This window comes from Phaseolus vulgaris, chromosome 6, assembly GCF_051622355.1.
Source record: "Phaseolus vulgaris cultivar YP4 chromosome 6, ASM5162235v1, whole genome shotgun sequence".
NCBI lineage: Eukaryota > Viridiplantae > Streptophyta > Magnoliopsida > Fabales > Fabaceae > Phaseolus > Phaseolus vulgaris.
The window spans coordinates 31,390,855-31,414,485 of NC_143503.1; the positions used below are offsets into that span (position 1 = coordinate 31,390,855).

Sequence of the window (23,631 nt, forward strand, 5' to 3'; positions counted from 1 at the left end):
GAAGTTTAACTAACCTTAATTAATGCTCTAGTTGGGAGACGTTCCTTTCAACTAGAAGATAACCTTTTTTATAACATGTATTAATTGATCTTATAAAATATCAAATAGAAAACTTTGCCTAAGTGACATTCGATGAATTTGATGAAGTGGTGATCCACCTCCATCCATGCTCACTACATTCATGTTGTAGTGGATTATTTGCAATTGATATGATTATCTTCTCATCAATATAATAAGATCATGTAGTGCACTTTTATCCTTAATAATTCACAAACCCCATTAGTCATCCTGCGGAACTGTGTTTCTGCACTTGATCGTGTTAGTGACTAAGCTCTTTCCAAAAAGAGTGAAGTAAACCTTTAGTTTCTCACCTTTAAGGTGTTGTACGTGACAAGTAAATTAGTCTTTCAATTAATCTTTAATATCTCAAACTCAAAACTTAGTTTCCGTAAGATTGTTATTGTTAAGAAATATGACGCTACCTTTAGCAAGAGGGCTGTGGATTTTTCTATACCATTTTTTTTTCATTCATTTTTATCTATATGAAACTCCAACTGAAACTATTGCCTCCAACAATTTGTCATATGGTCAATAGCCCACTTGTATCAATAATCTAAGTTCTGTTCATAGGACTTACAATTGTTGCATGCGCAAGTTTTACCATTGAAAGAGGAACTATTCTTGTCTTTCGTGGTTACAACAACATGGTTGATCTTATTTGTAGGGTTGTTGGTAAATCCCACCATTTAGTGTAGCCAATAATCTTGTAGAAGCATCGCTTTTAGTAACCAATGTCACATCAATAGGTACACGTGAAGGTTTTAGTTTTGTTGCTTGAATTTTTTCCCTATGAAGATTGAGTAGGTCCAGGACGATTTCGAGTAGACAAAAAAATGCGCTGTCAGATAGCTTGAGGTGCTTCATAGTGTGTCGTTGCTTGTGATCCTTCCGAACATATGTATAACATGATTAAAAATCAAGAGGAGGATCCACCCTCAAAATCCACTTCAAGCTTGGTTAAATTCAGAACCTAGTACAACCAAAAAAGCTTCAAGGCGAGTCATGGGCTTTTAAAGGAAACAACACCGTTGGCACTTTCCTCTGTCCGAGTACGGGCATAATATCATAAAATATAACGACCATCGTTCTAGAAAGTGGGTAAAGGCTTACCATTTTGCTTAAGGACAAATGAAGATCAGTTCAATTCAAATGATTGGGTTTTCATTAAAAAAAGTCATATAACGTCTTCCCAACCGCATCCAAATTTCCGTTGCTATGTGGAGATGAACAAATCCATGCATTAAGGTTGGGTTATTACAATCGAGAAGCCCACCTTTTACTCTTATCATCAACCATCCATGTCTCCAACTTCAATTCTCCTAAAAAGGGTTATGATGTAACAAAAGTGAGGAAGTCAGATTTGTTTCGAGCACCAATGCATCTCACAGAGCATAAAATTCGCATCATCCAAGATTATTCCAAATGCAAAAGGGGTATTATTCGACTTGTTGAGCAATAACCCTATGTTCAGGAGGAATGTTGACAAAGCTAGTAAGGAAGTTTTGGTGCTGGTATGTGATTTCCATTGGGTTAATGCAGCTTGGATACCACGTGGAAAACGATATTTTTTGAATTGTTATTTCACTAATAAGTACATCTATATACAAAGTTTACAAAATATAATTTGTATCCCGATTTTCCTAGTTAGAGTACCAAAAATACTTCAGACTTGTCTAAATCAAATCAACTAAACTTTAAATGAATATCAAGTTCAAAGATTCTTGCCTAATTTCCTTAAGCTCAAACCAACAGCTGCATCATTAACACGCCAGACATTGAACCAAAATTAGAGTATATAAATGTTCAAACAATCACATTTCCCCCATCAATTTCTATTGCAGTGCTACTTACACTAAAAGAAATAGAGAAAATAAACTAATTGTGGAAAAGATGGTTATGAACTTGAGTAAAAATAACATTAATATATTGTACTATTAGATAATTTTTTGTTAACCTTACTACATAATTTAAATCAAACGGGACCATTCAACAGTAGCCGATAATATAAAAAGAGTACACTTCTTTTAAATGATTTAAAGTGATTTATTATTGCGAAAGAAGATTTATTATTGATCACTCTGGATTCATATAAGAATTTTAAAATCAGATTACTGATTAGTCGTACATTTCTTCACACCATTTGGCGCAGAGCATCAACAAGTGCATCCTTTAAGAAAGGGTTGGAAGCTGCTACTCGCTGAGATGTTATGTCAAAATCTGCACCAGACCTGAAGCAAGCGAAACATCGGATGCTGATGTAAGCATGAAATATTTCCAACATATCTGCAATGTTTATAGCACAACTAATACGATTCCTGAAGCTCCTATTGAATTGGACTCACATTATTGAGACTAGGCCCAATAGGAATGGGGGCAAACCAATCCGATACAGACACTAGAATCACTTGGGTTCTTTTACAATTTAACAAATTCTAGTTTTATTAATAATGCAATCTTTTTATTCCGTTTCCTTTACTTGGGGGCATCCCAATGACCGTAATGTGAATCAACAATTATTACTGATGTGAATAAGTGGAGAAGAATTCAGAATCAGTTTATTATTTTCTTTCTTGGAGGTTCTCCTAGTTATCTTCGAATTCAAGGAATATTAGTGTCCCTATCAATATTATAGCTTTCTAAAGTGCTAGTAAGTCAACTGTTTCAACAATATGTCACAATGCATGTCCATCAAACAATGTCTGCATAAATATCACACAAGATGAAGATGCATGTGAAATGGACTATGCACCTAATTGTGCAGAGACTATCTAGAACTTAATACTTAGTCAAGAATAAGGATATCTGATCAAAGTTACTTACGGATCAAACACGACACCTCCAGCTTCTCTAACAATGACAGCACCACCTGCCACATCCCTAGAAAAAGAAAGAGACCTCGTGAATCACATTATCACATTGCCCAACATTAATCTAGTATGAGATATTCTTACCAAGGACCACCAAAGCCAAGTTCAAAAAATATGTCCAATCTTCCACATGCAATTCCACAAAGATTCAGAGCGCAGGAGCCACTCATTCGAAGAGATCTCACCTGATGTAGAAAAGGTGTGTTAAGGAAGAAACAGTGATATCACCTTAGTCCAGTAGATTCAGTGAAAAGTCCCAATTTTACCTTGAAAAGCAAGCTTTTAATCCTATTGGTAGATTCATCTACTGTTTCTTTGTCACGTTTTGTTCCAACCTGCTCTTTCAGAAACGAGTTTCTAATTTGTTTTGATTCAAAAGGCAATATATTTATGCTAATAATAATCTTATTGTTCTAAGTTAGTATAAGATAACCTTACTAACCAAAAAGGACCAGATTCGTAGTAAATAAGCACAATAATGTGGGTAAAACACAAAGAACTCACTGGAGATACAACCTAAAACAGACTTAATACTCACAAGTTACAATCTGCTAAATGATCATATTAATCTTTTGGGAAGTTCACTTCATTGATGCAAAAAATGCATGAAAAGAAATAAAAATTGGATTTCACAGCGTAAACTATAACAGGCTTTCTTACCTCAGTTGCAAGAAGAGAGCTAATCAGTTCAGTTTGTGACGATACTGTGAAATTTCAAGGCATAAGCATAACAATCTAAATAAACAACAATCAATCAAAAGATAAACAACAGATGACACACCTTTGATGGGATTCCCATTCAAAAAGGCACCTTTTCCACGGATTCCAGTAAAAATCTGCATACAGCAATCCCAAATTTTAGTCTGTATACTATAGAACAGAGGAAAAACAAAGTAAAAAATGTCATACCATAAGGCTAATTTACAGATAAATTAAAGTCTCATTCCTATATGAATTAAGCCAATGTCTACTCCAAACAAGTCTTCCATAACTTTAAGGATAGAGAAAAGAAAACAACAGAGCAATTGATTAAGATTTGCCCATAAAATTCAATATTACCCTGTTTCTACATTTGGCCAGTATCCCAGAACAGCAAATATAAAACAATACATAATTTAACAATGTATAAAATCTGAATATTTCTAACGAAAATTTTAATTGTTTTATAGTCAATCAGTTGTAAACCATCTGCACGAGGGAAGATTTCTCACCTCATTAATAATTGGATTGTATACAACACCAATTGTAGGAGTTTTTCCAATTGTGAGACCAATGGAGACACAAACGAAGGGGAACCTGCACATAGTAGAATTATAGTCAACCAATATTAGGGTATCACAAATCCACTGTCACCTTAAACATCATAATTGATTATTACCCATGCACAAAGTTAGTAGTTCCATCCAGGGGATCAACTATCCATGTGGGTTCATCTGTAAGTTCAGAAGTGCCATAGGCAGCTGTGGTTTCTTCTCCAATGAACTAAGAACACCAATTTCAAAGAACTTAAAGGAAAATTATACAGGAAAAAAAAGAGAAAATGGTCACCCATCTTAAACTTCATTAATGATTATATATGTACGGTTCAACCTTGTGAGTGGGATAGAGCTGTTTGAGATGATTAAATATGAGTTCTTCACATGCTTTATCAGTTTCTGTGACCAAATCAACCTGTGCATCATGCAAAAAAATGTAAAAGACAGTAAGTAAATGAGATATTGAGCAAGTTTATTCGTACTTCTTATATTTTAAAATAAGTGATTATTTTCATTAATTAAACAGATTTCTACCTTTTTGTTTGTTTGTCTGATCAGCTTATTTTAAAAATAAGAAAATCATATGCAGTTCTTAAATAGGTGATTATTTTTTAATTGATCATTTCAAAGACACTTACTTTAAGTTTAAACAAATTGACCCATAATCTTTCATCATTTTTTGCCATTATAATGCCCATAATACTTGATTAAATTACTATCTGATCTTCTTTATAAGAACATAGAACAAGTAAAACAAACTTCTCACTTAATTTTCTCCTACAGTCATTCATATTCCACCTTGTTGAGCTTGGTGAGTATTGGTTGCTTAGACATTGATAAGCATTAAACAATTACAAACAAAAAGTCCAGAAAATTAATCAAAAAGTGAAACTTTTGGTTCCTATTTAAGATCCTAAATTTTAGCTTGATCCATACCCGGAGAAAAAGTTTTCGAATCAGTCCATGCATATGAAATAATTTTCAGTTCACTCACTGCCATCTACAACTGCTATAACACCATCTACTCATCCCTCATGGCTAGAACAGATTATAGATTATGACGTTATGTCAACAAGTGTACGTTAGGTTTTGATCCCTACACATAACACTATTTTCAAGTTGTGTCTGTACACCAATAAAAGTTTTCATATTCGTCACTTTAGGTGAAATCATTCACTCTTTGCCATCAATACTAGTGATAATCTAAACAAAAATTATATTTCTTTCTATCTAGCTTGAGAGTAGAATGCAAAAAGCAAAAGCCGAATGCAAAATGATAAACTCTAATATATACAATCATAAAATATGTCACACCCCAGGCATGAAAATAAAACCTGATGAAACAAAAGTAGGGTGGAAAAACCAACCTCCCATTTTCATGTTCCCCACTCAAACACTTCCTTACTTGCACCACATTGATAATCAAGACTGAAGATCAGTTCCTACTCTTTAATTTTTGTTTTCCATATCTTAATGATAGTCTCTTGAGCACAGTTTTCAAATAAGGATTCAAATCATAAATTGAAAAACTTATTTCTGAATCATGAACTGTCACAAGTGGAAATAACACAAGGGAAATTCAGGAAATGGACAAATATAAGAATATTGTTATGGGGAATGGACAAGTGTCAAACGACCCTGTGATTGTAGGCAATAAAAAAAGTGCAAAGATGAGGATGGCAAATCCTTGCATGGGGATTATGTGTGAGGTAGCAATTAGTTATATAGTATATGAGAGGAGGGGAGAAAGTTATGGGCATTGTTGCATTTGTTTCTTCTCTCTAGTGTCTCTGCAGTTACTATTGCTGAACAGGAACCTTTTACTTCATTGTTATAGACTCATTGCTACAATAGTACATACAGGGCTTTACCTGTAAACACCATTGTTCATCAATTCATTATTTCACCGATTAAGTGATTTTTACCATATTGCATGAACCAAATTGAATAAAAAATAGTAATATCCGTGATCATTAACTAAAACATAATATACACACACACACACACACATATATATATATATATATATATATAGAAGAAAAAAAAAATCAACATAGATAGAAAAAACATTAAGAAAACTAAAAAGCATAGATCTAAGAGTGTTTCATATAAAGAAACAAAAAAAAAAATTCTATATATTGTCATTTTAATGTCGAATAACTCGTTGCATAGCTAATAAAGTGGAATATAAACTGCAAAAGAAATCATAATTCAAGGAATAATAGTCAAAATGAACTTCAAAATAAGTAAGGGCCATGTAGGGGGACGCTTCCATGCTGGCTTCATGAAGTAACTTACGGTGGCTTCACAGAATAACAACCTCTTTCTCTTTATTTTGCCTCATTTTTCACCCTTTCGGCACACAGCCAGAAATCAGTGTGCTCACACAGGGCTCAACGACAAAATAGAGAGTTAATAACAGCAGCAAAATACAAGAGTTAGAGGTAGGGAACCATTGGCCTGGCAGGACGTTGAATAATGAATGCAAGCGACAAAAAAATGCTAGGAAACACAGAATATACAAAGCATGTGTAGTGTGTGGGAGGGGGTAGACACAATTGAATTGATTATGAAATTGACACCCGGTGAACCATGGCCCCTAGTTTGAGTTTATTGCCAGGTGAATGCACCTCGGATTGTGATAAGCATGATATGTCCAAATGAGTTGAATACATAATAATCAATGATAGTATCACATAAGGATTTTCTGAAGTATTGTCCCTTGAATACTTGTACAATTTCATTCAAAATCAAATTTAAAGTTTGTAATGTGCTCAGTAAACTTGAGTATATCCACGCAAGAAAGAATTAAACGAAGTTGTGTAAATAGTTGCAATACGAAAAGAAGAAAAGAACTAACAAAAAATGAAACAAATCTCTGACAGGTAGATTGTCTCGCAAATTAAGCAACAAATACATTACACAACAACTCCCAAAGGATGGCCGGTTTTAAGACTATATTGAAATCCAGACTTTAAAATTGTTCAAAATTGCAGCAGCAATAATGCTTCACTTTCTATTGAAAAACTAATTACTCGATTTTTGTGAATCTAATTCATAGAAATTCCGTCCAATAAAATGCCGTCCAATAAAATGGACGAATTATAAATCTCCAAAATAATAAAGGCTTGCAATTGCAGTGGTGGCCCCACCGGCTGCAATTTCACAACATTAAGAGCCATGACAAAACCGCGATTGTAACAGCAATCCCAATTTAAAACCTTCATTGAAGCTATAGGGTTTCAGGTAGAGAGGATGAAAAGGCAGATAAACGAGATCGAAGAGCCTGATGTGTTATTATACATTACAATGTGATGATAGAACATTAACTAGGATTCTTGTTCATAAGATTCTCATAAACACGGAAAGTTTAAAATAAATTTCTCATAAACTAATCTAGTGTACACATAAATCAAACCGTCCCACAAAGTAATGGTGAGGAAGAGAATGAAGCGAGAAAGGTAAAAGAAAAGAGAGTACACAACGGAGAGAATGCAAGCAAACCTGTCCTTTGTGTTCCACGTGTTTGGTCTGGTAGAACCCTTTTCGAATAATCTGGAAACCATGCGCGTACAATAGAGTAAGATAAAAGAGATACATAAACGAACGAAACGAAAAACGAATCAATTGAGAGATATTTTGGAATGAAAATGAAGTGACCTCGCCAGCTTTCTGAGCCGCGTCAACAGCAGATGCGAGGAATTCCGAGAGCGAATCTGCAATTCAATTTCAGTGAGCAGAGTTTGCAATGAATAAGAATCAAGTGGGAGAGAAAGATAGATATTGTATTGGATGGTACAAATACCATTGTCAATGTCAACCATTTTCTTCTTCAATTGTTGTGTACAAGAGACAGAGAATGGGAGAGAAGAAGGTGGTGAAATGAGATAGATGCTGTGTTGTTGTTCTTTAGCTACTTTTTGCATGCACCTCGCTAACCAGCCTTCACCACATGACTACACCAACCACCAATCGCACTTTTTCAAGAACTAAATTCATCCATTATTAAATAACTATTAATTCTACAACTGAAAATAATATAATAAAATCATTTTCGTGTTTTTTTTTAAATCTTCAATTTTCTTTAAAGCTGAACTTTTATAAACTATAGTCTTCAATTTCTCTTTAAAATTGAAATTTAAAAAACTATGTGTCATGGACAAATAGATACACAACATAGACAGATTTTCCACCAAAAAGCAATAGAACTATATCCAGAAGTGATAAAGAAATTTGAGCCCAAGAGTTTAGAGAGATTTATGACGTCATTAATTCAGGCATATTGAATATTGGAATTGCAGATAATGGACTAAAAAAGAATCTTAATGAAAACTGTATTTTTTATTTATTTATGTCCTAAAAATAGAAAAATGGGTCTGAATAAATTGACAAATCTAAATAATTCTGAAGACAGTATAATGAAAAGGTGATTTTAGAAGCAGCAGTGAAAGGCATATGGAATATGCGGGGAGATTATCCTGATGCTTGGATTTGGTTTAGCGCCACACAGTTTTCAAAGTTTTAGGTTCCCTGGTTGTGTCCAAATAGGTACCAAACATGTACCTGAAGAAGGGGGAGGTGATTAGTACCCTTATCTCATGCTCTTCTTTTATTGGTTTGTAAAAGCCTCCTCTCATGTATCAGCCACAAATGAAGAGGCCCACTCTCTATGTTGTTGCAGAAATAGAGAAAAAGGCAGATCAATGCAATTATGTACTCCTGTTTTGGAAACTTAGATTAAAATATTTGTTATTGAAATCAATTAGCTAAAGACAAGTAGACAACTCAATGAAACCTGTTGAGAGTGCAAATTGCAGACACCAAACCTTTCAACTACAATGCCAATGATCCAATGATGAAGTTATGCCCTGCTTCTCACACTCAACTCCCTTCTTTAGATCATATCATTGCCTCAATTATTTCACAAAATACCAGGAATCTATCCTCATCAAAATCCCACGGCCACCCACCTCTGGTTTTGAGCTGGATAATTTTTAAACAACATGTAACTCATCAATATTTCATTTTATTTATTTAGAAGATGTATTTTAAAACACAATTTTAATTATGTTTTTTCAAATTTAGGGTGAAGTTGTACTCTTGGAAACACAATTTTAATATTTTTATTTTACAATAATTATAGTTACAAATACATTTTTGACCCTTTAAATTTAAACTAAAACTTCGTTTGTAAGCAATATTTTAGTGAAATTAAAAACACTATGATTATGCTTACAAACACAAATTTACCATACTATGGAAAGAAAACAAAAATTAAACTTCTAAAACCTGACTTTTAAATAAATTCAAAGGGATAATATTAAAATCTTGCTACAAAACCAAACTTCAACATAAAAATAATAATTAATAACAGCGGCGTAATGACAAAGACTTTATCTAGATAACCTTTACTATAAATACTTTCAAGAAGAAAATAAGATTATGCTAAATTCAACTTCTCCCATAAACTAAAATCAACTCAACTCTTAACAAATTAAATGAGAACATAGTTATGGAAATTGATTTTAACTTCTTATTTTCTTTTTCTAAAAACATTATAACAAAGATTGTGTAAACAGTACTCAAACCTAGTTCAGCAGCTACGAAGTAACAAAAAATCAGCCATGAGTAGATTTAGTGAAACAAATATTGTACTACCTCGCACAGTTCATTTACAAGTCATCCTCAAATACTTTTATTACTTAAACCTACAAAGACACAATAAACCGCATGTAGCTCATTAAGCAATTTATTTATCTACAAATTTCAAAGGACGATAATAAAATTACAGCAAGAAAACATCGAAGTCTGCGTGAAATTATAGTCCCATCATGATAAAAACTAAGAACTATTACAATACACAACTGCTAAATTGAAATGCCACATTGCAACGTGCGCGACTTAACACATTTGCACACTTCAGGTGCATTGTTCCCAGGGTTAAAGAGCTTCGATTTCCTTCATCACTTGAGCTTTGTCAGCTTCAAATTGTTCATCCTCTGCACAATCACAACAAATATGAGATCATGAGAAACTGATAATTGATACCACAAATGCAACTAAACTATCAAGAGGTGGCATCACTTACCTTTATCAATTTTGAAGTCTTCCAATAGTCTCAGCATCTTACTTTTGTTTGCGACAAATATACTTATTATATCAGCTGGTTTATGTTGGTTAGCAGCAAATAACTGACATGACAAACAAATATCAATAAACAGATGATTCTGAACAGTAGTTTCCAAATGTTCTAAATGTGTGCTATAATGTTATTATAGTAATACCTTGAAAACATGAAATGCTTCAATCTGTATGCTCTTGCTTGACTCCTGTAGAAAGAATTCCGTACCGACCATTAGAATCCACTTTATGCACATACCAAGGTTCTTAATTTTTCCTCCAATATAGAATACTATCATCAGAACTTATTTGAACATTAGTATTATAATCTTGACAAACTATAATAGTACTAGGGTGAAGATATTTTGATGGAACTGATGCACTTTCACAGGTTAAAAACAGCAAAATATATCAAGTATGAATAAGGATTGGCAGACACAGACATAAAATATATCCAGTATGCACAAGGATTGACAGACACATACAGGAAGCGCAAAAAAAAAAGTAAGGTACATAATAAGACATGCATTTAAGTGTAAAGGGCTCATACTCTAAGAAGATTCATTAAAATCCTCAAGTTGTCTCTTGAGCTCACATATCGTGTCATTACTGCTGAATTTGTACGATCAAGTAATATATCTCCCAACAACTGTTTAAGAGAAAGAAATCAACTCAGCGATCATATATACATCATATTAAATAGACAAGACTGTAAAGACCAAAACTCCAACATTTGGGGCGGGAGGGGAGCAAAGAAAATTCAATAGCAGAGTGACTGTTGGCTACCTGTGCTATTTTCTGGAAAATTCATAGGTCAAATGAACTACAGATGCATGCATGAACAGGCAAAGATACTACACAAAGGAAATCCCTAGGAGAGTATCTATTGACTAGCTGTGATACTTTTGATTACAATTTTCAGGAAAATTCACAGGTCACTTGAACAACAAATGTATACACAAACAGGTGAAGGCTTCTCAAACAAAAATTTAAGTTTTCAACAGACAAAAGTTATAGTTGAAATCAAAGTTAAATTATATGGACAAACCAAAAAAATTATATAGAACCTTGACAGCTTGGCGCCTTGTAATATAGTTGGAAGATTCCAACAGCTTAGTGTTATATTCCGCAAAAAACTGAAAGCAGAAATAACAAAGTATTAGTTGATGAATAGTGGACATTAACTACTTGAATAAACTAGGTACAAATAAAACATATTAATGTAAACTGACAACCAGTATGTAAGCAGCACAAAGTTTTAAAACAAATCTTTTAAAAAAAGTAATATTTTAAAAAATCCTTAAATGTAGTGAATAAACATGCTTGTGCGGTTAATGATCATATAAAAATATTAAACACATAGTTAATAACTACAAACAAATATGACTGTTTGATAGAAAATATATTCATCCACAACACATGCAGAATAATTTTCTAGAAGTGCCTATCTGTTATCAGTTCAGAAATCAATACTTAGAAGTTAGAAGCAAAGAAACAAAAAATATAAATCTACTAGGGCCATGTCACATGAATGAAAAGGATAAAATCTAAAATCGTAATTACAACTTGAGTTTCTAGATTTGTTTGTCAGTTTATTAGGCATTAACCTATCAAAATAAGCTGTTATATGAGAACCTTTGTAAATACAAAATATCACTCATGCATATTATTTGGCAATAGAATGTTAGAAAAACATAAAGGCGGCATCGAAGTGTATACACTAAATTGAAATGCTACTTTATACATTGGTTAAACTTTGAAGGAAGAACCTACCCATTCATAATTCTTGGAGAGGAATTCGGCTACAGTAGATTTATGTCTTGTCAAGAGCTCCTGAGACAACAAAAGAATATACGGCATGAACTCTGTTGAAAATATGTGAATTGCACAAAATAAGGAATTTGTAAACACAAGTTCTTTCACACAAAATGCACCTTAAAGGTAGCTGCAGCATCCGCAGCAATGTCAAAATTTGGGAGTTGGATATAGTCAAAGAATTTCTTCATACGAGGTGAGTTGAGAACATATCTGATATAAAACCATGGAGAATTAAGCAACACTATAGTTATGATGAGAGGGAAAATTATATATCCTGGGTCATTTTTCCTTTTCTAATTCAAGTGTTCAGTTTTTTTACATGAGCTTCACACACAGCACCATTCTCATTTGGCATGAATCTAGAAGGGCACTTATATGAAAAGTATAGGGAACAAAAGAACCAGTACATGACTAAGAAATGCAGTACTATTTTAACATAGATTACAACCCTAACAGCTTTCTAGCAGTCACCAATCATTAATAGCTTTGAGCTTGACAGCACACACAACAAAATGAATTTATCACATTATTTTTCCTTACTTTGCAACAATCTGATGTCGTATGCACTCCCTCAGCATTGCACCATAGTGTAAAGCCATATCTGTGTTTTCATAGCTGAAAGGCAGCATTTGTTAGTCAGTTAGATACTAGAATTAGAATCAATACCAGGATAAGCATAACATATTGACAGCCATAGTGAGACACGTAAGAAATAACAAAGACATCGGAATATGGTAAGCAAAGACATATAAATCACAAAACTAAATTTACAAAAATCCAGTGATCATGACGTGGCATTATCATGCCTAATTTATTAGATATTAAATTTTCAAGGTTGATCAAAAAAATTGATTTACATTCATTTGATTAAGCAGAAAAAAATTGATGTCACCCAATATTCTCTTACCCGACTATCAAGACATCCATGAGATCCAGATTTTTCTCCAGGTAATCAGATGCAATCAACTTAAACTGAACCTGTTGCCTTTGTAAATTTGCAACAACTTGAGTGGCATCTTTTCTGGCCTGCAAAAAGTCACAGTCTCCAGGTTAGCAATTAGTAAACAATAGCATAATCAGGAAGTCTCATAAATTTCATTAATACCTCCAAATTCAATTTTGGAAGACATTTGATAAACAGACGCAAAGTATCCTCCTTAAAGAACTCCTGAGTCAACTGTGCACAAGCTTCCGCAACTGGTTCAGAATCACTGTTTCCATACAGGATTTGTTTGAGTTCCCTGATGTTTTTAAACAGCTCGGACATTTGCTGTAAGATGGATCACACAAACATCATAAACATCAAACAAGAACTGCCAACTTCCCCGCACAAGAAACCAAGATCCAATGAAAAATTATCAAACAAAATAACTTCATCAGTTCCAATTTGCTCACAAATTTCACTACAGCTCTGATAATGCATGATGATGATAGCATGTCAAGTTCAATAACACTAAGTTCTATCCGGCCAAACCGAACAAACCAACAAAATTTGCAATATTAAAATCAGAGCATTAACCACCAACAATTGAACTATTAAATAGCAACTTAACACCAATTACAGTTTAATCGTGTATATACTCTAGTTAGAAATATGGTGATTGACAAATCAAGGCTCTAAATTCCACTGGATGGTGACTTATTATACATGCATTGGGAATTCAAGGCAGAACTTCTTGCTTATTTTATTTTTCCAGCTAACAAGCACAATTACAGAGTTAGTTGAGATCAGACACCCGTAAAATGAGCAATTGAAAAACATATCAAAAAAATGAGCAATTGAAAAAACATAACAAAGAAATGCGATCTAAAAATAAGAAAACAAGTTAACCTTCTCTTCTCTCTTGCTTTCTCGGGTTTCAGAGTTCCGATCAACAACGAGTAGAAGATCTCTGGTGTGACGCACTACATCTGCAGGAGTGCGAGGTTTAGACTTGAAGAGACCCTTCATCTTCTGAAAGTGTTGTGTTTAATCTTCTCTTTTCTCTCAAATCACACACTCTGGTTAGGGTTTGTGATTTGCCCGAAGGAAGTGGAAGGAAAGAGCAAAATAAGAGCAAGATGAATCTGGATATTTAATTGTTTCCAATTATAATGGTTATTTATTCATTTATTTAGGTCTGAGATTTTTGTTGGAAAATTAAAGAGGAACTGAACATGGATAGAAGAAAAGGATGAGGTCGAGAGGTATTGGACCGAACACTGCTACCGGATAAACAACCCTGCTTTCGTAATTCATCTCATCTTTATTTACTCTACTGCTGTCACAAGGAACCAAATTAACAAAACAACACTTCAATACCATCACTGTCAAACCTGTAATATTTTTTAATATATAATTCCAATCATAATCAAATCTTAATATATACATTAAATTATTACAAATTATGTTTAGATTTTAAGAATTAAAATATTTGCAAGTTTTTTTTATAGAAGAGATAATTGAAAGAGAATATATAAGGTGAGAGATAATGTGAGTTATATAAAGTAAAACATAAAAGAAAATTCCTTCTGAGACAAAAGATAATTAAGAATATATTTTTTTAAACTAAAAGATATATTTGTTTATATGATTAAATAACAATAAAAAATAGAAAAAAATATATTTTGATACCATAGAATTAACTCCCATTTAATTGCAGTGACTGTGCATATGTGTTCATCCACATCCATTCATTCTGTGGATTCCTTTGGTTGCACCTTCTTTACTTTTGTATTCATTCTTCTTCTTCTTCTTCAATGCATTGATCTTTCTAATTAAATTGACCTTTTCATCTTCTAATTTGGTCTTGCAAGGAAGGTTGTTTGTTCTTAACTTTAACTTGTTTCTATGGAAGGCTCTCATAACAAATTTTAGACCAAATTTAATGTTTTAAATTTTAGCTAAACTATTTTTAACTAAAAATATGACCTAAATCAATCTGTCTCTTCCTTTCTATATTCAGATTTATTAGTTGTAGCCTTGTATATCTCCATCAATTTTTCTTATTTTAATATGATTGTTCCATACTCTAACCACAACATTTTATTTAAAATCTGTATTATTGAATTGTATTTCATATCATTTTAACTGTTTCATAGTATATGTTAATCCATATCATTTCCTTTTTTATTGACAAATTGTAGAGTGACTCAAGTTTTACATTGACTAGAAATATTATTCTAGGTGTTAGAAGATACATGCAGAAGAATAAATGTATTTCATTAACATTGTGAGATAAAAGGGAAGAGAATACATACAGCATGAAAGGCCATGCAGAAGGGTGATTAGGATAAGTAATATTACCCTTTAAACTTATGGTAGGTTTTTATGAGTTTATGTTTAAAATTATTAATCAGAAACTGATTTTGTTAAAATATCAGTTTAAGCTGGAAGAGAAATTAACTTGAAAACTCGGCGAGAACAGTGACAATGTCGCGGTATTCTATTTTGTACTACTCCTTAAAACGACTTTTTGTTTACGTGAATAACAAGCAACAATATTTGATTTTGATCCAAGGTAAACACAAAAGTCGATGGTGGATTTTCTGTCATCAACATCACTACCACAGTCTGCATCACTAAAGACAAGAATGACAGTGGAACTGTTGCATTTTATGAGTAAGCCATGGGTTAAAGTTCCGTAATGTAAGATACCCGTAACTGCTTTCTAGTGATGTTCTCGATGATTGTTCTAGTGATGTTCTCGAGGATTGTGCATGAATTGTATCCCGCTAACAAAATTATATTGAGGTATATATAACCTCTATTGTGTAAACCTTAATCCAGAAAGAATGCAACATGAGGACCTAAAATCAAGCTTATGTTTGTTATAAGGACGAATGAGAGAGTAGCAAATACATCTAAATGTCTTAAACTTAGTATAATCAGGAACATAATTAATCAATAATTTATAAGGAGTTTTATTGTTAATGACAGAAGAAGATAATAAGTTAATAATTTTCACAAAGAGTTATGAAGACTTCGACTCATAATTTAACAGGTAAAGAAGCATAAGTAAGAATTGTTGAACCCATGTCTGCAAGTGTCATTATTTAGTAATATTTTATGTAAAAAAAAAACTAGGTATTTATGGATTTAATTATCCAATCTGAATTTGTGAAGAATTGAAATTAATGATATATTTTGAATTGTGAGAGTAATGAAACAAATAGATCCCAATTTTATGTGAATTACAAAAAAGTAAGGAAAGATGGAGCAAAGGAGGATGAATAGATAGACAAGAAGCCTTAAACATTCAACAATTCTTGTTCAGGCGAGTCAATCTCGTCTAGGTAGAATTGTCCATAGACTAGTGTCAAGGATCGCCAAAGCTCGTCCAGAACTCGCTCAAGGCTCGCTTGAGAGAGATTACTCTAGAGGTCAACTGTGTCAAGCTCAACCAAGCGCTCAGGTCTCACCTAACTCTCGCGACTCGCTTTAGCGAAATTGTTCCAGGAAGTGATTTTTTTTTTTTGTAAAAGATGTCACTCATCCAAGCTCAAATTAGGTTTAATACGAAAGTAGGGCGGAGATTGACGGACTGAAAGGAAACCCTAAGAAGCAACAACAAAGGAAAAATGTTCTAGATCTTCTTCTCTTGTTTTTCATCATCTTTTAGTGCATGTGATTGTTACCATGAGTAGCTAATTCCTTTCTTGTTGGGATTGAATGCAATCTTTTCAAACTCTAGTAAATAAAAAGTTTCCTAAATAGTTGAAGAGTTAATCTTTTTGGTGCATCAATATCAATTAGGTCAGAATATTGTATGTTTTTGTTTATCCAAAATACATTCAGACGAGGGTGAAGAATTAATCTTTTACTTTATTTTATTTAATTTACATGCAAACTTTATTCAGAAATTTCAATATATTCTGAATTAAACTTATGTACATATTTCAATATTTAGTGAAAGTTAGTCATTAAAATTTGAAAATATCTGTTACTTGTGGGTTTGATATCCATATTTTGAGACAAACCATTACTTCTGACTCTATACACTTGCCAAAATAAGTCAACAAATATATAATATCTTGCACAATTTGAAGCATAAATCGGGGATGGTCCCTAAATATCAATGAAAACTAATTGTAAAGGTTCAATACATTAAGTATAAAATGTGTGAGAGGGAAGTTCATGGGACTTTCCAAGCACGCAAGCATTGCAAAACTGTTTGTGAGAACTGTATTGTATGTTACATGAATTCAAAACACGTTGTAGTTGTTGTTTGTGGCTATTGTATTCATTGGTCAGATGGTGAGACTATTGAGTTCATGAAGGTCTGCAGAGGAGGTGAGGGTATTTGACTCTTTGATTATGAAGATTATCACATAGGACATACTCTTGGTGGTTGTGGTCTATTCCTAGCAAAAATTGTGTGGCATCAACAACTTGTGGTCTATAGACACATCTACTCATTTCTCTTTATAGTTATAATGAGGATGTTTCCTTCCTTATTTTTGTTTGTAAGTTATGCTAGCTAGGATACTGGTATGCATAAGAGATTTTGCTTTTCTTTTGTTATATTTCTTTTTAATGTAAAATTATGATATATTGACAACTTATTAGTTTCTATAATAATAATTTTAATAGCACGGAAAGATAATAATTCTAATCCCCCGGGACGATAATAATTATAATCGCATAAGGTAATAATAATTCTTTCATAATAAAATCTCAACATATATTTAAATGTTAATTATAACATATTTAAATAAAAACAATTATGTTTGTTATTTTTTTATTTTCAAGATAAACTCTCAATAGATTTAAATCATAACATATTTAAATAACAACAATGATGTGGGAACGATAATTATGAGACTTTACTTAAAATTAAATCTGTTGTCACCCTTCATATTAAGTAATGACTCAACTAAAGATCTGGTCTTGGGTAACCTTTAAAGTCCCTTCTGCTTGTTTTTTCCTTTTCTCCTGGTTTGTATATATTCCATTAAACATAAGTGATTTATTTAGGTTGGTCAGACTTCTGGAGGAGGGATTGTTTGTTTATGTGCGATTTTGTACATGAGTTGGATCATCCCTAAAGTGATTCTTATTTATTTATTATTGTTCATAAGAAAATTCACTCTTTTAAATTATTAAAATAAAACATTCTTTTTTTAATGCATTAAATTCATTTTTTTAAAATAAAATCAAATCAATGTCACACTCCAATAATGAATAAATGAAGTATGATTTTTTTAAAAAAAAATAATTATTATTTTTATTTATGGCAAGTGTTGAAGGCAAAAAAAAACTATAGTGGGAAAATAAAAAAAAAAGAATGTTCAAAAATAAGGATTTTCCAATGACATGGGACATTCGTTTGAGAATTGTCACTGAAGTTGTTGGAGCTTTGTTTTACTTGTACTCTGCTGCTTCTTAGCCTATTTATCATAAAGATATCAAGTCAACAAATATACTTTTGGATGAAAAGTATAAAGCAAAAATAACAGACTTTGGTACATCTAGAATGATTTCCAGTGATGTTTCTCACCTTACTACAGTAGTTCAAGAAACATTTGGATACTTGAACCCTGAATTTTTTTGAACTAGTCAATTCATTGAAAAAAAGTGTATAGCTTTGGAGTAGTTCTTGTTGAACTCTTAACAGGAAAAAAGCCAATAACCCTCCTAAGTTCAGAGGAAGCCAATAGTTTAGCTTCATATTTCACCCTTCATATTAAGTCATGACTCAACTAAAGATCTGGTCTTTGATAACCTCTAAAGTCCCTTCTGCTTGTTTTTCCTTTTCTCCTGGTTTGTATATATTTCATTAAACATAAGTGATTTATTTAGGTTGGTCAGACTTCTGGAGGAGGGATTGTTTGTTTATGTGCGATTTTGTACATGAGTTGGATCATCCCTAAAGTGATTCTTATTTATTTATTATTGTTCATAAGAAAATTCACTCTTTTAAATTATTAAAATAAAACATTCTTTTTTTAATATATTAAATTCATTTTTTTAAAATAAAATCAAATCAATGTCACACTCCAATAATGAATAAATGAAGTATGATTTTTTTTTAAAAAATTATTATTTTTATTTATGGAAGTGTTGAAGGCTAAAAAAAACTATAGTGGGAAAATACAAAAAAAGAATGTTCAAAAATAAGGATTTTCCAATGACATGGGACATTCGTTTGAGAATTGTCACTGAAGTTGTTGGAGCTTTGTTTTACTTGCACTCTGCTGCTTCTTAGCCTATTTATCATAAAGATATCAAGTCAACAAATATACTTTTGGATGAAAAGTATAGAGCAAAAGTAACAGACTTTGGTACATCTAGAATGATTTTCAGTGGTGTTACTCACCTTACTACAGTAGTTTAAGGAACATTTGGATACTTGAACCCTGAATTATTTCGAACTAGTCAATTCATTGAAAAAAAGTGTATAGCTTTGGAATAGTTCTTGTTGGACTCTTAACAGGAAAAAAGCCAATAACCCTCCTAAGTTCAGAGGAAGCCAACAGTTTAGCTTCATATTTCATCATGTGTGTGGAGCAAGATTGTGTATTTCATATCATTATGAAAGAGTGATGAAGGAAGGGGAGAAAAATCATATCATGGAATTGTGGTCTATAGTCATAGTTATTCATTTCTCTTTGTAGTTGTAAAAAGTATGTTTCCTTCCTTGTTGTAGTTTATAAGTTAAGCTAGCTAGGATACTGGTATGCATAAAAGATTTTGGTTTTCTTTTGTTCTATTTCTTTTTAATGTAGAATAGTGATATATTGACAACTTATTATCTTTTATAATAATAATTTTGATCGCACGGACGATAATAATTCTGATCGCATAGGCAATATTGATTCTTACTGCACAAGGCGATAATAAATCTGATCGCACATGATGATAATAATTCTTTCAGGATAAAATCTCAACAGAGTTAAATGACGATAATTATAACAAATTTAAATAACAACAATTATATGTTTTTTTATTTTCATGTTAACATCTCAATAGATTTTAATAATTATAATCATAATATATTTAAATAACAACAATTATATTTGCTTTTTCATTATAAAATCTCAACAAATTTGAATAATAATTATTATGAGACTTTACTTCAAACTAAATCCATTGTCTGCCACCCTTCATACTGGCTCAACTAAAAGCCTGATCTTGGTTTACCACTAAAGTCTCTTATGTTTGTTTTTCCTTTTCTCCTGGTTTGTATGTATTCGATTAAACATAAGTGATTTATTTAGGCAGATCAGACTGTATTTGTTATAGTAACAACTTAGTGACAAACTTCTGAGAAGAGGGATTGTTCGTTTCTGTGCGATTTTGTATATGGGTTGGATCACCCATAGAATGGTTCTTATTTATTTATTATTCCTAATAAAAAAATAACTCTTTTAAATGATTAAAATAAAACTATCTTTTTTTTACATTAAATTTATTTTTTTTAAATAAAATAAAATCAATGTCACAGTGAAGAAATTTGTGGAGTATGATTTTTTTTTTTAAAAATAATAATTTTTTTACTTATGAAGAGTGTTGAAGGCTAAAAAAAACTATAGTAGGAAAATATAGAAAAAAAAATGTTAAAAAGAAATCGAGAATTATTGTTAACCACTAAAGTCCCTTCTACCTGTTTTTCCTTTTCTCTTAGTTTGTATATTTTTTTTTATCAACAATAATTACTGAAATTAAAGAAAACATTTAGGGTGTCCCAACCCATATATCTAAAATACTTTTAAAACAACAACCATCAAATGCTGGACACTATGAGTTAGTTCCATAACAATAGAGCTTTTAAAAATCATTCTCTTCTCGTACAACCCCACAAACTGTTATAGACCAGCAGAAAAATCAGTTATTACTAACGGGCTACCAGCACTTAGAAGTGCCATAAGCTACCCTAGTAAGCACTCTACAAAAGACCAGCACATAGCTAGGACTACTAAGTCATTTAGCATCTCCTTTCCGTTCCAGCAAATCTGGACCAGCAGCATTGTCATCTTGATCCTCTTCCCTTCCTAGGATTCTTCTCCCTTCACTTCATTAACCTCTAACACCTTGATTAGCTGTTCCTATGCTTCCAGCTTTTGTACCATCTTCACCACCTCTAGAGCCTCCCATACCAGAATTCCTTCTATCAGATTCCTTTCCCTGATACTTCGCCAAAGATGGATAATGTTCGAGGTCTTTTCTGACCTTATCCCTGCTGATCACCTCAAGCTCCCACCAACAGCTGCAAACTTTGACATTGTTGTTAATCCAACCAGCTAGGATGTTCATAGCAAACCTCTTCCTTAGACCGGCTCACTTTCCTCGGCAGTTCTGATTTGCACCTTAGCTGCATACTTCAGAACCTTCAAGCTGCACCAATAGCATCAGAGGCAACCATGCCTTTCAACAAGGATCCAACCTAAGCCTGCTAGGAGACTCTTCCTCTGATTCTGTTTAGGAATCACTATACCAGCACATCTTTCCAGTACAAAACAGGGTATTTATACCACCTATATACCACCTTATACACAGATTTCCTACTTGGCTTCTTTGTCGTACAACTTTACCTCCTCTACATTCTGAACTCTCATACAGTTAACCCTTAATCACCATTTTGCAACTGAATCAGTCCTCCTGCTTAGACTTAGCCAATTTAAGGCTCAAGAGATAAACCATAATAGCAGGCTCTCGGACCAAATTACACAATCATTAGCAGACCCTTCTACTCCAACAGGCTCTCTTGGATACACCAACATCACCCAATCACTTAAAGCTTCTTATACAGATTTGGGGATTCAATACCCAATCTGCATATGAGGACCCTATACTTTAACCACAACCATGATTTGAGCTAAACCATCTGAAAAATCTCTTTTAATTTGTACTTATTCGATTAAACATAAGTGATTTATTTAGACAGATCAGACTCTATTTGTTCTAGTAACAACTTAGTGGCAAACTTATGAGAAAAGGGATTGTTCGTTTCTATGCGATTTTGTATATGGGTTGGATCATTCCTAAACTGATTCTTATTTATTTGTTATTCCAAATAAAAAAATAACTTTTTTAAATGATTAAAATAAAATTATATTTTTTATTACATTAAATTCATTTTCTTAAAATAAAATAAAATCAATGTCACTAATGGAGTATGATTTTTTAAAAGAAAAATAAATTTTTTATTTATGGCGAGTGTTGAAGGCTAAAAAAATTATAGATTATAGTGGGAAAATATAGAAAAAGAATGGAAGATTATTGTTAAAACAGAGATGGTCTTCTGGTGATTTAATGTGGATAAAGTTTAACTTTTGAGCTTAAAGGAGTTGGAGGAGACCACTGACTTCAACATGAATAGAGTAATTGGAAAAGGAGGTCAAGCTACTGATACAAAGGAAGACATGTTGATTAATAGAACAATTATTGCATTGAAAAAATTTTAAGTCCAAGGAAAAATAGAAGAATTCATTCATGAATTTGTCATTCGGTCACAAATTAACCACAGAACCGTGGTAAAGTTGTTAGGAAATTGTTTGGATACTAAAATTCATTTGCTTGTTTATGAATTCATTCCTAATGGTAACTTTTTTAGTATTTGCATCAACCAAAGTAAGAAATAAGGATTTGTCAATGACAAAGGACATTCATTTTAGAATTGCCACTGAAGTTGCTTGAGCTTTGTGTTACTTGCACTGCTTTTTAGCCTATTTATCATAAAGATATCAAGTCACAAATATATTTTTTTATGAAAAGTATTGAACAAAAGTAACAGAATTTGGTAAGTCTAGAATGATTTCGAGTGATGTTACTCACCTTATTACAATAGTTCAAGAAACATTTGGTGGATACTTGGACCTTGAATTTTTTCAAACTAGTCAATTCATTGAAAAAAATGAAATCTACAGTTTTGGAGTAGTTCTTGTTGAACTCTTAACCGGGAAAAAAGCCAATAATTCTCCTAAGTTCAGAGGAAGCGTGTCGAGCAAGATTGTGTATTTGATATTATTGATGAAAGAGTGACGAAGGAAAGGGAAAAAAATCATATCATTATAAGTCAAGCTACTTAGGATACTGGTATGTATAAGAGATTTTGGTTTTATTTTGTTATATTTCTTTTTAAAGTAGAATTGTGATATATTGACAACTTATTGTCTTTTATAATAATAATAATAATAATTTTGATTGCAGGAAAATAATAATTCTGATCCTACGAGTGATAATAATTTTGATCTCAAAAGACGATAATAATTCTTTCAAAATAAAATCTCAACAAATTGAAATGATGATAATTATAACATATTTAAATAACAAAAATTAAATTTGTTATTTTTATGATAAACTCTCAACACATTTAAATAATGACATATTTAAATAGCAACAATTATGTTGGGATGACAATCTGATCGCACGGGGGCGATAATAATTCTTTCAGGATAATTAAATAACAAATTGATCGCACGGGATGGTAATTATTTTGATGATAATTATAACAAATTTAAATAACAACAATTATGTTTTTTTTTCAGATAAACTCTCAACAGATTTAAATAACAACAATTATGTAGGG

At 32.2% G+C, this 23,631-nt stretch overlaps 2 protein-coding genes and 1 pseudogene across 4 annotated transcripts; 1 reads left to right on the forward strand and 2 right to left on the reverse strand.

Annotated features, from left to right (window-relative positions):
- Positions 1–1,951: 1,951 nt before the first annotated feature.
- LOC137832165 (inositol-phosphate phosphatase) lies at positions 1,952–9,053 on the reverse strand. Of its 3 annotated transcripts, XM_090303779.1 has the most exons (14): positions 8,979–9,051; positions 8,747–8,850; positions 7,989–8,139; positions 7,844–7,899; positions 7,688–7,738; positions 4,518–4,598; positions 4,306–4,409; positions 4,139–4,223; positions 3,709–3,763; positions 3,588–3,631; positions 3,194–3,262; positions 3,012–3,112; positions 2,881–2,937; positions 1,952–2,288 (listed from the first exon to the last, which is right to left on the reverse strand). In XM_090303779.1, exons 3-14 carry the CDS (start codon positions 8,107–8,109, stop codon positions 2,192–2,194), a joined length of 921 nt encoding a protein of 306 aa, XP_090159905.1. In that variant the 5' UTR covers positions 8,110–8,139; positions 8,747–8,850; positions 8,979–9,051; the 3' UTR covers positions 1,952–2,191. The 3 variants fall into 3 exon arrangements, with proteins under 3 accessions (XP_090159905.1, XP_090159906.1, XP_068496294.2); XM_090303780.1 differs by lacking the exon at positions 8,747–8,850 and having other exon boundaries at positions 9,010–9,053; XM_068640193.2 differs by lacking the exons at positions 8,747–8,850; positions 8,979–9,051 and having other exon boundaries at positions 7,989–8,173.
- Positions 9,054–9,816: 763 nt separating this feature from the next.
- Positions 9,817–14,427, reverse strand: LOC137832166 (putative MO25-like protein At5g47540). The gene is made up of 11 exons (XM_068640194.1): positions 13,953–14,427; positions 13,227–13,391; positions 13,029–13,147; positions 12,662–12,736; positions 12,238–12,331; positions 12,077–12,136; positions 11,371–11,439; positions 10,854–10,952; positions 10,468–10,512; positions 10,272–10,374; positions 9,817–10,182 (listed from the first exon to the last, which is right to left on the reverse strand). Exons 1-11 carry the CDS (start codon positions 14,070–14,072, stop codon positions 10,124–10,126), a joined length of 1,008 nt encoding a protein of 335 aa, XP_068496295.1. The 5' UTR covers positions 14,073–14,427; the 3' UTR covers positions 9,817–10,123.
- A 7,820-nt stretch (positions 14,428–22,247) lies between these two features.
- LOC137833549 (wall-associated receptor kinase-like 1 pseudogene) lies at positions 22,248–23,131 on the forward strand (annotated as a pseudogene).
- The last annotated feature ends 500 nt before the right edge of the window (positions 23,132–23,631 follow it).

Bases quoted from the DNA above. Each gene is read 5' to 3' on its own strand.
- LOC137832166 (XM_068640194.1), bottom strand. From the start codon at position 14,072: ATGAAGGGTCTCTTCAAGTCTAAACCTCGCACTCCTGCAGATGTAGTG. The intron at 11,440-12,076 runs GTAGGTTCTTCC...TTCTGCTTTCAG, and splicing joins TCTCCAAGAATTATGAATGG to TTTTTTGCGGAATATAACAC. The intron at 10,953-11,370 runs GTTCTATATAAT...TCTCTTAAACAG, and splicing joins CAAGGCGCCAAGCTGTCAAG to TTGTTGGGAGATATATTACT.
- LOC137832165 (XM_090303780.1), bottom strand. From the start codon at position 8,109: ATGCAAAAAGTAGCTAAAGAACAACAACACAGCATCTATCTCATTTCA. The intron at 4,599-7,687 runs GTTTGCTTGCAT...CATGATGCACAG, and splicing joins ACGTGGAACACAAAGGACAG to GTTGATTTGGTCACAGAAAC. The intron at 3,632-3,708 runs GTGTGTCATCTG...GAAATTTCACAG, and splicing joins GAATGGGAATCCCATCAAAG to TATCGTCACAAACTGAACTG.